This window comes from Limulus polyphemus, unplaced genomic scaffold (assembly GCF_000517525.1).
Source record: "Limulus polyphemus unplaced genomic scaffold, Limulus_polyphemus-2.1.2 Scaffold2082, whole genome shotgun sequence".
In the NCBI taxonomy this organism is placed as follows: domain Eukaryota; kingdom Metazoa; phylum Arthropoda; class Merostomata; order Xiphosura; family Limulidae; genus Limulus; species Limulus polyphemus.
The window spans coordinates 1,089-14,352 of record NW_013667692.1 but is presented as its reverse complement, the minus strand read 5'-3'; the positions used below and the strand labels follow the sequence as shown (position 1 = coordinate 14,352).

Sequence of the window (13,264 nt, the reverse complement as noted above, 5' to 3'; positions counted from 1 at the left end):
CAAAAGGCATTTCTTGGGATGTAGTTTGAGGTTTGCTGCTTTCAAACCTAAGCTGTAGTTTGATTTGCCACTTCTCGTTTTCATCTTCTGTTTTTTTGTCCCACTCTCTGACACCAATTTGTTACGTCTCTGGTCGTTAATTAATTTTCCGTAAAAATTCTTTCCGAAGAAACTTTACCGATACAAGTCCTTTCTTAAATAAAACTGGTTTATTCTTTCTGAATACAACTAAGCTGTAGTTTGATTTGCCACTTCTCGTTTCCATCTCCTTTTTTTTGTCCCACTCTCTGACACCAATTTGTTACGTCTCTGGTCGTTAATTAATTTCCGTAAAATTCTTTCTGAAGAAACTTTACCGATACAAGTTTTTTTATAAATAAAACTGGTTTATTCTTTCTGAATACAACTTTGCAATACACGTAATTTCCACAGTCACGCTATAACAAACGCTATAATTCACAACAAACGACTCACGTGCTTGACTCAATTGTCAGTCTCTCTCAGTCTGCAGTTCAATTACATTGTTGCCGTCACTTCTTGGCCGTCTTATACATACAAGAATACCGCAAATCTAGTAAACACTCGAGGATTCACGAACCTTCGAGAATATGATGTATTACTAGCGTCACGTGACCCCCGCTGTCGTAACAATACCATAAAATTATATTAGCTTTACTACTAGAAACAGAGAACTGCTTCGATGACTTAAGAGACTTATCCACTACTATGCCAAAATCCTTTTATTCAGGCACACTATTGGCTTCCAATTTATAATAAATGCGTGACCCAAATTATAATAACCAAAATGCATTACCGTGCACTTACCATAACTAAAGGTCCTTTGCCAAATACTTGTCTAATGTACAAGTTGATACAACAAATTCTGTTATACTTCAACATCCACAATATGGCTAGAAATATCCAATAATTTAGTATTATTAGCAAACTCTACTAATTTACTAATTATGCTCTTATCAATATCAGAAATGTAAATAAGAGAAGCAAAGTCTCAAGAACTGGCCCCTGAGGCACTCCATTAGTAACTACGGTCCAGTTTGACTGATATACATTAATAACCACTTTTTGATTTCACACAACCAAACACCCTGCAATCCAATTTATTAGTGTTTCTCCAACCCCTGCCCATGCAATTCTTTTAGCTAATCTTTTGTGTGGCACCTTATTAAATGATTGTTAAAAAATCTAATTACACCAAATCCACGCCCTTTCTATCAACCAGAAAACAAGTAACATCCTAAAAAAAAAGCAGATTTGTAAGGCAAAATTTCCCTTTGTGGAATTCATGTTGGCTTTCATTGATATTGTATTTCCTAAAATGATTTTTAAAGCTTTATTTTTATGTGTGTCTAGTATTTTTCAGCCTACAAAAGTAAGATTAACTGTCCTGTAATTTCCAGGGCAACTCTTTATCATCTCATTTGAAAATAGGAGTAAATTAGTAATTCTGCAATCCTCAGGCACCTGCCCACTGAAAAAGAGAGATTTACATATCTGATCTTTGACTTACTTTAAAATCCTGGGGGAAAAGCCTTGTCTGGCCATGTTGATTTTTACTATCAAGATATTAATATCTGTATGATTCAGATCAATTCCAATATTTGCCATAGAATGCTGAAGGTCAGTTTGTCACTTTATTATCTTGTAAAATCAGAAAATAACAAAATAATTGAAAAGCTTAATCATCTTGAATTTTTCAACAAAAATCTTGCCACCAGCATTCTTTGAGGGCCAAATCCCCATTTTAATATTTTGCTCACCATTGTTGAAACTATAAAGTCCTTTATTTTTAGTTTGAATGTTATATATTAATTATCAGCCAGCTGTTTCTCATAAGCCTTTTTTGTACTTCCTGATTTCTTTTTAACCAAATCACTATAGTTATGTAAATCTTCTAATTTCTCTGTCAGTTTCATCTTTTTAGACTTGTAGGATTTATCATTCATTTTCTATTATACATGTAGCAAGCCAATTAGGTTTGACCTTTCCTGTTATTCTTTTCATATTTTTAGGAACATAACTTATAACACTGCTCCAGGTAGATGCTTTTACGTGGACAACCCAACTTGCCCCAATTTTTGAGTGCTTCTGCCCAATTCTGCCCTCATTTTTAACTTACTTCTATGAAAATTCCCATTGTGCTTGGTAGCATTTTTTGTACATGATTGATGAATTTTCTACAATATGCAAAACTAGGACTTACTCTCATGTAGTTAGTTATCTTCAGTCATATTTGTTACCTACAGGGTGATTATAAAGAAAGTTCCAGAATTAATCGTTTCATATCTCGCAGTTGGTATGTCTTAGGAAGATTAGATTGCACATGAGATGCTAAGGGTATGATGTAAATGCAAGTGGTACTGTGGCCTCAAGAAAAGTGACCTGAAACCATTATGTTCTGAAAGTGCTGCTGTGAGACATGTTTTACCTGGTTAGTAATGTATGAAGGGGCACCATCCTACATGCAAACTATTTTGTTGTTTCAACATGGGAATCACATTGGTTATGTACATTACATGGTATCATGAAGCATTAACTGTGTAGTTTCACAATTCGTGTGCAGATTGATTTTCCCAAAAAATGTACAGTTCAATAACAAATTCATTCATGAAACCAAACCTCATTGTCACATTAGCATCATGGAAATGCTTGGGAAATAATATATGTGGATTACTTCCCAATAAGATAATGCAATTGTGTATGTTAACACTTCAGGAAAGGGTTTAGTGTGCTTCATCAGTTCATAAGATATTGGCAGGCTATTGCTCATTGACTTCCAGTCTTACCAAGTACTGCAGTGCAGAATCAACACGTGGAGATAAATCTGTCTCTTTTGGTGCTTGAACATGATGTAGTTTACAAGTAAACATTTGCATAGTTGACTAAAGAGCCTTATGAACAATTTAAATTGGCAAATCCAGTTACTAGGCAACATAATGTGCACTGCGGCACCTGTGTGCATTTGAGCTGGCTTGTTCTTCTGCAGTATGGCTGATTTCAGCAGTAGTTTTATTGTGGCATTGGTCTAACTTTACTTGGCTTACCCACTCATCCCTTCAAATTTTTTTGTGAATGTGGACACAGCAACATTGGAACAAGGCCCTCTGTGGATGTTATGCACTCCACGATATTCTTCGAGAGTTGCCTCAGTATTGCATCGTTTGGTGTGATAAGATTTCACTAGTTCACTTTGCAGCTCACTTTTCAGTGTCATGTTGATTGAATGCTCTGCAATCAGTAGACCTATTTATACTCATGAAAAATATACCTGAGAAACTGCATTAGCAATCCTGGTTGGGACACGTGATAGCTGTGGTATTTGCATTGGGATTATACTCTTATAACCCTTGTGCAATTTGTGAGATATGATGCACTGACCTGTGTAATTTTCTTTATAATCACCCTGTACTTTATGCAATGCATTTATTCACCTAAACTCCAAAATATCCATTTGTGTCAAAATGACAACATATGAAAGGAAGGAAAAGAATTTCTAGATCTGTAACAACAAATATAAGGAAACTTAAGAGTTTGTTTTGTTTGTATTTATTAAATCAAATTCTACTCAGTAAATAATGGTAAAACTAGAAATAGTGACTAAAAATGTTGAACTTTCCACATTCATTGAATCATTTTACACATTCGCAATGAAAATTTCTGTATACCTGATGTTACAGATTTCATAAAGTAAGCACGTAACATCTGATTTATGCTTTTAAAAGCTTTTAGCAAAAGTAATTTTCATTGAATTTCAGTAATTTTATTTTTGTTAAATTTTATGTCATTGTTTCTGAAATTTGTCGTTTTTTAATTAACTTGATTGCACAAAATTTACAATTCACAAAGAGGATTACAACATTTTAAAATCTAACCTCTATCTTTTTCAAAAAAGATGAAAATGTAATTCATACAGATCCACAATAAGCATCAAAAGTTCAAGTGAATTTACATTTCTATATTTTGTAAGCTGAACTGAAAAATAGGAAATTTGATGCATTTTTCAAAGTAATGTTTCTTTTTTATTTAGCATAATATTCATTTTATTTTTAATTCAGAAATTCAACTTGTAAAATATTGAAAGAAAAAATTTAGACACATCCAGAAAACAAAAAATTAACAAATATAGCTTCTAAATGATTGAGTAAAACAATTATGAACCAAATTCAACCAGCTTACAATCAAAATGTATTGAGCTTAGAGAGTAAATAATTTTCTCACATATATCCAATTTTTTAAACTTGGAGATTTTGACAGTTTTGACATACGTTACTGCTTTTCACCAAAGTACAATTGGATTATCAGACCCATTTTTTGTTTTGTAATTTTATGGTCATCATAAGATTGTTTGAGGCTGTTCAGTTCTTGTGTCACTTGTTTGGTGCTAATAGGAAAAGTAGTTGGCAAACTTTACAAAATGTTTGTTGATATGTCTCCTCATGTTCGTTATGTTTATAAAAGTCTGTATTGAATAAGTGTTAGATTTGCATAATTGTTTCATTATAAACATTATAATGAAAATGAAGGGTTATCATCCATTTGATAATGTAGTAGTTTAAGCTCAAAAATGTCAACAAATATTTTAAAAGGGGAATTTGTTGAATTTTATAAATTCTTTAGAAAAAAAATTAATGACATTGAATGTCCAAATAAGAATTAAAATTCACTGTTGTAATAAGAACTGTAATGCATTAACCTCTATTGTTCTCGGAATCCCCAACTTTCAGCGGGCGATCAGTCTTTGTTGCTCGGAACACGTTTTTTTTTTAAAATAAACCAATATTGACTATAACTTTTAGTGCCGTGCAAGTTGCCACAAAAATTAAGGGTTAGGTGCCATTTTCAATTATCCGGATACAGCTGTTTTTAGCTTCGATACTTGGCCGGAGCCAAGTATTACTGGGAAGTCCAATACTCAGCCAGGGCCGAATATCTGGCTGTTTACCCGTGCATCTCTAGTTCTCTATATGCTTACTGCTCCCTCTATTACAGCTTGTGAGGTTCTCTCAATTTTGGGGATGTGGTCTTCCATGGCAGTCCTTATCCCCTTAGGTCATGCACATATGTGGGCTCTTCATGACCAGTGGAATCTTGCACAGGATCCTTTGATGGCTTCTATTTCCCTTCCTCCTACCATTGTTGGCAATCTACATTGGTGGTTGGGCAAGACTCGCACGTCAGCGGGTATCCCACTGCCTCTTCCTTGTCCAGAATTAAACATTTTCACAGACGAGCCTCTTCAGGGCTGGGGGGGAGAGGGGCGATCAAAAGGAGGTTTCGGGACATTGACTGAGAGGTCTTTTCATATCAACATCCTGGAGCTTCTCACTGTACATCGTGCATTGGTTCATTTTCTCCAGCTAGCCAGAAATTTACTGATAATGATCCATTCCGAATTTGTACAGAGGTTGCTTATCTCAATCAGTAGGGTGGTATCAATTCTCAATTCCTATGTTTTCATATTTTGATATTCTTTTTTGGGCACACATGCTTGATATTCATATCATTGCATGTCATGTTCCAGGTGCTTTCAATCTTGTTGTGAATCAGCTTTCCCATCTAGACAAAGTCTATCCAACGGAGTGGTCTCTCAATCCTCTTGTTTTCCAATGGCTTTGTTTTCAGTGGGGTACTCCTCACATTGTTACATTTGCCACATCACTCAACAACACATTAGCTCTGTTTTGGTCTCAGGTCCCTCATCCTCTTGCTCTGGCTGTGGATGCTTTCAGTCAGGATTGGACCAATACTTATATGTTTATCCTTCCATTCGACTTCCTCATAGGATGATTATGATCTATGCTATTCTGTGTCAGGTCCTTCTGAATGCTCCTTACTAGCTGGTTCAACCGTGGTTCCTGCAGCTACTTCAGCTCTAAACTACCCCTCCCGTTACCTCTGCCTTTTCAGTCGAGGGTTTTTTGTCTCTTTGGGTTATTGGGTGGCTTTGTCCCACACATTTCATTTTTCTTGATACTGTAGGATGTTTACCTCTCCTACACCTTCCATTTTGATGTGTTCCTTCCAGATTCATCATCCACCCCTTGGCGAGCTGACCTTCCGGATTGCGATGTTAATGTGGTCCTTCACTGCTTTGCTTTGCCTCCATTCGAACCTCTCTCCACGCGTTCCTTGTTTCACTTTCCTGTAAGACTTATTTCCTTCTCCTCTTAGCCAGTGGACGTTGGAGGTCTGATTTATTTGCCATTGATGTTTCACATACTGTTTATCATTCCACGTGTCTTTGTTTTTATCTGGATCATTCTTTCTTACCCTTAACATAAGTCCTCATATATGTGTTACAGATGTCTCTATTCCTTCACTCATTTCTACTCTTGTTATTCCATCCATGTAGTGGGTCACAGTGGAAGTACATGCAGATTACTTCAGTTCTTCCACTTCCACTATCTTTTGATGATTATTATTCTGAAGATGTTCATGCACTTGTGGTGGTTTCTGTCGTATATTTGAATGAGAATGCTTACATTACACAGACATCTTTTCAATGTCAGGTTCCCAGATCGATCATTCAATTTCTCACTTTGTTATAAAACAACAACATGTGCCTGTTCATGGATCAGGGGGTATGAGATTCCTTCCAGTCTTATGAACTTGAGGTGAAGAGGGTATGATCGTCTTTCCTACCCTGACATGGATGTTGGTTCTCGGTGGTCTGGGTTTTGGATTGTAGTTGACTTGTCAGTGGTATGATCCTCTTTCCTACCCTCACATAGATGTCGGTGCCTGGTGGCGGTGTTTTGGATTGTAGTCGACTTACCGGTGGTATGATCCTTATCCTACCCCTGTGTAAATGTCAGTGCCTGGTGGCTGGGTTTTGGATTGTAGTTGATTTACCGGTGGTATGATCCTCATCCTACCCCTGTGTGGATGTCGGTTCCTGGTGGCATGGGTTTTGGATGTAGTTGACTTGCTGTGTACGGTCCGTCATGCCCTAGCCACTCTACATCTAGAGGCACATCCTTTAATCCTACCCACTTTTATGTTTCCTGGCATTGAGTTTCCTTACTTTACTAAATATTGTATGGTTCCGATCACTTTCTTGCCATAGTTCTCTCCCAGTTGGATGTGCTCCTTCACTTTCCTGCCTATATATGCAACATCTTTCCACAATGGGCAAAGAATATACCTGTTTCAAAAGTGGTGTGGTCTCCCTCGTATGATCTTTGACTCCAAAGACCTCCTTTTGGGGAGTGTCCTTTGGAATCTTTTGAAGGATGCTTTTTTCTTTCCATCTCACTGGTCCCTCCACCTATTCAGTGTAGGATTCTAGCTGTCTATGTGAGTGCATGTAATATATTATATCAGAAGTTATAATTTCCTATACTGAAAAAGTATTTCCGATAGGTACTTACCTCCGCACTTTCTACATTTCTTCTGCACTGAAAATCAGTTCTTTCCTTTTCTGCCACACTTGAAGTGATAGTTCAGTAGAATTGAATAGAGGGAGTCACGTGCATTAGAGTAGCGTGTCGTGCTCTTATTGGTGGAGGGTTGTTGCATGATAATTTGCATGCAAGACTCATTACGGGTAGGAGTTTCTAGACTTGTGGCACACGTAAATTTTTTTTGCACATAGAGGGCTGCACTTAACAAGAAGAGATATTTATGTGAGAAGAGGTAAGTACATATCGGAAATATATTTTCTGTATAAGAAAATTATAACTTGTGGCCCAGGAAGAAGGAAGAGCTTTTAATGTGGTCTGTCAATGAGCACCCAGAGAATCAACAAACACTGAAGGTGTAGAGAGGGATTAGTAAAAGTAATAAGGTAAAGCAAAGTAATTGTAACACCACTTCTGTAATATGGAGTAAAGTAGGTGTGAAATAAAGTATTTGTTAAGTAAATTATATGGGAAATAAGTTATGCATATAAATGCAATTCTTGATTTAAGTTATTAGTTCAAGACCTAAATCTATAAAAATTGCTCCACTTTGAACCTTTTTTTTTTTATTCTATCATGATAGCAAAAGTTTACCCACAGCTGTCAAGTAGTTCCCGAACAGGTATTGAAGGTCTTCCAAATTATGGAAATGAAATTACCTCTCAGACCAATAGGATAAATACAGTAAATCCAACATCAACCAAGAGTGGCACCACTCCACGTTCTTTGTCAGGGTCATCAAATCATTCTTCGTCCTTCGAAGCGAAAACTGAGAGGTATGGCTTTGGTAGTTATAAAATAAACTTAAGAATATTTTTATCTAGTTTTCATGTATGTGTTATCATTTAATAAGTAATTCAGACCAACTATTATCAACAAATCTGCTACATTTTTTTGGTATTTGAGTCTTATAACATGGATTACTCTTTATTGATGTATATTTGTTACTATTTTTGAATAAAAGTGCACATTTGGGCTCAAATCAATCAGATCTTACACAGCACCATACACCAACAATCACTGCTGTAAAGTTTATATTTTCCAATGACATGTAGTATCTTATGTAAAGTAAATCAATGCTGAGATTAATCACATTTTAAAAGAATGATGTTCCAGTTTCTATGCTGCCCTTGAAACTACTTCCTTTAGTGTTGTTTGTACTTATTCTTATGGTTGTGATTACACACTATTGCCTGACACTGCATTTTGCATCACAAACTTATGTGAAGGACAGTGAGATCAATCTTAGAATGTACATTTTGACAGACCTTCCACAAATCCTCTACTATATGTGGATATTGGCATACAAGACAACATTTAAGGCACATGTTTATTGGAGCTGCACTGGGGTATTGAAAAGTATGTGATCAAAAGGAAGTGTGAGTGCTCTGATCAATATTTTTATTAGCCATCTTCTCATGAAAACAGTTTTTGGTTTTCAGGCATGGCTCTAGGCTTGTGAATTTTAGTCTGTGTATTATCTTGGTAATAGTAGAAAGAGATGTACCCAGCTTCATTGCAGTGGCCAAGTGGATTGGAGAATTCTCTTTCATAACCATAATTCTCACTTTGCAGATGGTATTATTGCCCAAGATTAGGATGGTGATGTAGTTTCATGGCCTCTAGCTGTCCTAAATGCTTAACTCTGCTAGATTTTCTGCTTTCATGGAGAACATTGAAGACTCTAGTGTTAATAATACCAGAACATATGCCATCTTCATTGTAATGGCTTTATTTTGTATTTTAGGGTTCTTTTTCATAACGTTCATTTTATGGAACGGTACATTGCACCAGATTGGTTTGGGTGTGATGGTGCAGTTTCAAATCTTGATGCTGCCTTAACCCTTTCGAGACAGATCACGGGTGAAAGGCCACATCATCGTGTTTGTTGACAAAATTTTATTGAAGTACTATTTCATGAATTTATGTCAATAAGTTTGGTATGAAACTGTAGATTATAATTCAAATTTTAGTATTATATATTACTCAATTTCTGAAATTAAAAGTAAATATTAAAAAAACACAATTAAACATTGATTTTTGTGTGTCATGTTTGTACAGTATATATATATATATATATTGTATTTTCAGTGATTGTTTCTTGAAAGTTTGAATAAGTATTTGGGTATTTTATCTTAATAGCAATACTTGTGCAGCAACACGATTAGCTTCAGTGCCACAGCTTGGCTTTCCAGGAGGTGCACAGTATGCTGTTCCAGCAACAGCGTATTACTATGAATCTTATCCTGTTCATAGTGGTGTCACAATGCATCATTTTAGTGGTTCTTCAGGAACATCAAGTTATGCTGCCAATGTGGTCTCATCATCTGGTCAAAGACCTGGAATATGTAAATATTTCTTGTGTACTTATAAGTAAAGAACATTTATACCTGAAAATAAAAACATACATATATGAGACTTTAAACAAAAAATCAAAATCTTCTCTGTTTAATTTTAAAATATAGTTTTAAACTTTCACCCAATATATTTGTGACTGAAAGTGTTCACTAGACATGTTTACTTGTACTGTTGTTTTCTTTATATACACATATGTATATGTATAATATGTATGTTTGTAACAAAACAGGAACATTAACAGCAGTGTAGGATTATTGCAAGGAATGACAAATATATTGCTAACCTGGTTCTAAAAGTATATTAAACAATTAATGGTTAATAGATAAAAATATAACAAATTTATATATCATTAAATTTATTTGTTATATGTTTTCTTAATATTGAACCTTATAATCATCTTGTACCAGCAATGTATGACTTTTTGTTCCTAATCCTTTATAAATTCAGTCTGTTATCTTAAGACTATGACAGTTTAATGAACTGGCTTACTAACAGTGTTATACTAGAGCACACCATTACTTATAAATTATGTACAAAGTGGTTTTGTTTGAGTTGGTCCAATAATGCAAGACTAACAGTGAAATTTTTTTCAGTCTTAGATTTGAAACATCCTGTAACTAATATAGAGAGCTTTGTTCTGAAGTTTTGTATTTATACTGTTTACAGTGTTCAGAATAGGCATAGTTAAATAAGATCTTGAAAGAGATGGCCAGTAGAATATGATAGCTTATATTATCATTTATAAAATAAGTTTCTACTTTGATTGGAATAGCTTATTTAGACTGAAGAAACCAATTGCAAAAACTTCAACCTTTGTTTGTGGTAGCAAGTAAGTGTAGTGGTATAGTTATGGTAAACATTATTTTAGTGCTATTCACCATGCATACAGAATGAAGTTTTTCTGTTTAAATTAATAAATAATGGAAAACTTTTTTATTTTAGTGTCACAACATGTCACTACAAATACAGTCAACCAGGGTTCTCCGCACAATTTTGCTACAAGAGGTTCTTCAGGTCCTCCTGTTAGATCCTTAAGTTCTGTCATGGTAAACATTGATTCCTCATGCCATCATGTGGCCTTTCGTCCGTTGTTCACATCAGGTAATAAAGGTCAGCTAATGTGCTGGTTATTTCATATTGTTGGGAAGTTATGAGTTTATTGTCCTCTAGAGGGTTAAAACTGTATTACTTACAAATTTTTCTCAATATAATCAATGCAAAAAAGGTTATTGCCTTTGCTTGTACTTCGGTGTTTTTTCTTTTATTTAATTAAAAGTTGTTTTTTGAACTAAAAAAGTTTTTTGTTATTGAACTATTTAAACTGTCACTCATTTAATTGAGTGTTTGATAATCACATTTAACCTCACTTCACTAGAGTCTAAAATTCTGTATAGTTTTCCATTTTCATCTAGTTTTATAGATATAGGCTTTTTAAAAAAAATTTTGCTAAATCTTTTTATAATTTTTTATTAATGTCTTTACATTGATTTTCTGATAGAACTGAGTGTTTCATGTTATAATGTTTACAAGAAGAAGAAAAGCTCTCACGGAAACTGTAGCAGTTGATATTTATTTGGTGTAAACCTAATGTTTCAGTTCTACTTCACTTATAATGGCTGGAGACGGCTTGAATGGGTAATGAAGAAAAACTTTAATATAAGTTTTTCTTCATTACCCATTCAAGCCGTCTCCAGTGGGTTCCTCATCATCGAATTTACTTCACTTAGTAATTCATAATCCTTGTGTTAAAATATGACAAAATATTTTTTGTCTATTATCTAACCTAATGAGTTTCTAATTTTCATATTTTAATAACTTCATAATGGCAATGGAGTGCAAAAACTAATTTGAAAAAAAAACCTTCCAAATTGGGTTTAGTTTAAATTATATCTCATTATTAAGTATGTGTTCTTTATTCTTAAATATTTCTAATGATTCTCTTTCGTTGGGTTGATGGAAGAATTTTGGTTCTGTAATGATTTTTGATTGTGTGGTCCTTTACTCTAGTTGAAAGAAATGGTTTTGTTTGGTCAAAATAAACAGGATTAAAAGAACAACTAATTGAATAAATACTGAAGCTGATAATGGTGTCCAAATTATAATTGGAAACGAAAACAATGATGCATTGATGGTGTTAATAAACTGCTAGGTGATGGTTCATATTCCAAACTGAAAACTGATCTAATATCCTTACAACTATGATGGATATTTGATGACGAGGAACCCACTTTGAGACTAATAATGCTTAATAATTTGAATTCACTACAGCAATTAATCGAGGTTGTGTAAGTCTAAACGTTTATCTTTGTTATTCCATGTATAAGTTTTTAAGTATGTTCTCTCACCTATCCACTACCATAAACCAATCATACCGTGAAACTAACTTTAAACTTTGCAACATGAATATAAAAAAATCATCAAAAGAAGGAATGATATTTCCTTCCTCAGACAGTGCCACTCTGAAAAGCTAATTCCAAAATTTGTGAAGGTCAAGTTATCGAAAAACTTAAACCAGTTTTTAGGTATTCTCCAAAACATGCAGAAAAAACTCCTAAAAGCAAGCCTGAATTTCAAATATCAAGAACTGGACTATTTACAAAAACTCAAACAGAAATTAGACCACCAACTAGCCTGCTACGTCAAACCTGATGATTAAGGCAATATACAATGCACTATCAACCAAAACAACTCATTGTTGAATAAAGAAAAGAAATCCATACACAATAAGAAACTAGATCAACTAAGGAAAGTACAACAACTTGAAGTGAAACACAACAATGCAGCTCAGCCTAACCTTGTAATCAACAGATCTGACAGGACACTCAACGACACAGAACTTCGACTTCTAAACAAAGGTCTCAACTCTGCTGTCAACCACAAAATAGCTACATGCCTAGAGTTCAAGACGTGCCTAGAAGATCTAGCCAGAAGACTAGTGACCCACTACATAAATGAACTAAAGACCATCCTCCAACTACAGAAAGAAGAAATCCATGACATCAACCAACAGACTTTTATCACAGGCAACTACAACAAAATGTGGTTTCCTAAAGTTCCCAAAAACTCTATTTTAAATAACTTTTTTAAAGAATTTTTGAACAAGACTATTAGTATAGTCAACCAATCTCGTAAACTGAAAAGTAACCTCACAAGTAACGAGATCAAATCCATTTATAATCTGAAAAAAGACACTAACATTAAAATTGTAAAAGCTGATAAAGGCAACACCACTGTAATCATGAACAATTCAGAATACATCAACAAAATGAACAACATCCTTTCCAATAAAAAAAAATTCAAAGCCATCCCAAACAACCCAACAAACACACACGAAAAACAACTAAACAGAACTTTGTTACTAATGAAACAAGATAATTTAATTACTGACGATCTATGGCATTCCTAAACCACACAAACAGGACTGCCCCCTACGACCTATACTGTCCACTTATGACTTCTTCAACTACAATCTTGACAAATACATAGCC

At 34.6% G+C, this 13,264-nt stretch overlaps 1 protein-coding gene across 1 annotated transcript in view; it reads left to right on the top strand.

The window, feature by feature from the left end:
- Positions 1 to 10,877, top strand: part of LOC106465870 (cell wall protein RBR3-like) — a gene marked incomplete at its 3' end in the record, with an annotated part of 56,091 nt that extends 45,214 nt beyond the window's left edge. The window contains exons 10-12 of the mRNA XM_022393829.1: positions 8,002 to 8,194; positions 9,561 to 9,766; positions 10,719 to 10,877. Coding sequence (XP_022249537.1) covers positions 8,002 to 8,194; positions 9,561 to 9,766; positions 10,719 to 10,877 — 558 coding nt within the window. The remainder of the gene's footprint in view (positions 1 to 8,001; positions 8,195 to 9,560; positions 9,767 to 10,718) is intronic.
- Between the last annotated feature and the right edge of the window lie 2,387 nt (positions 10,878 to 13,264).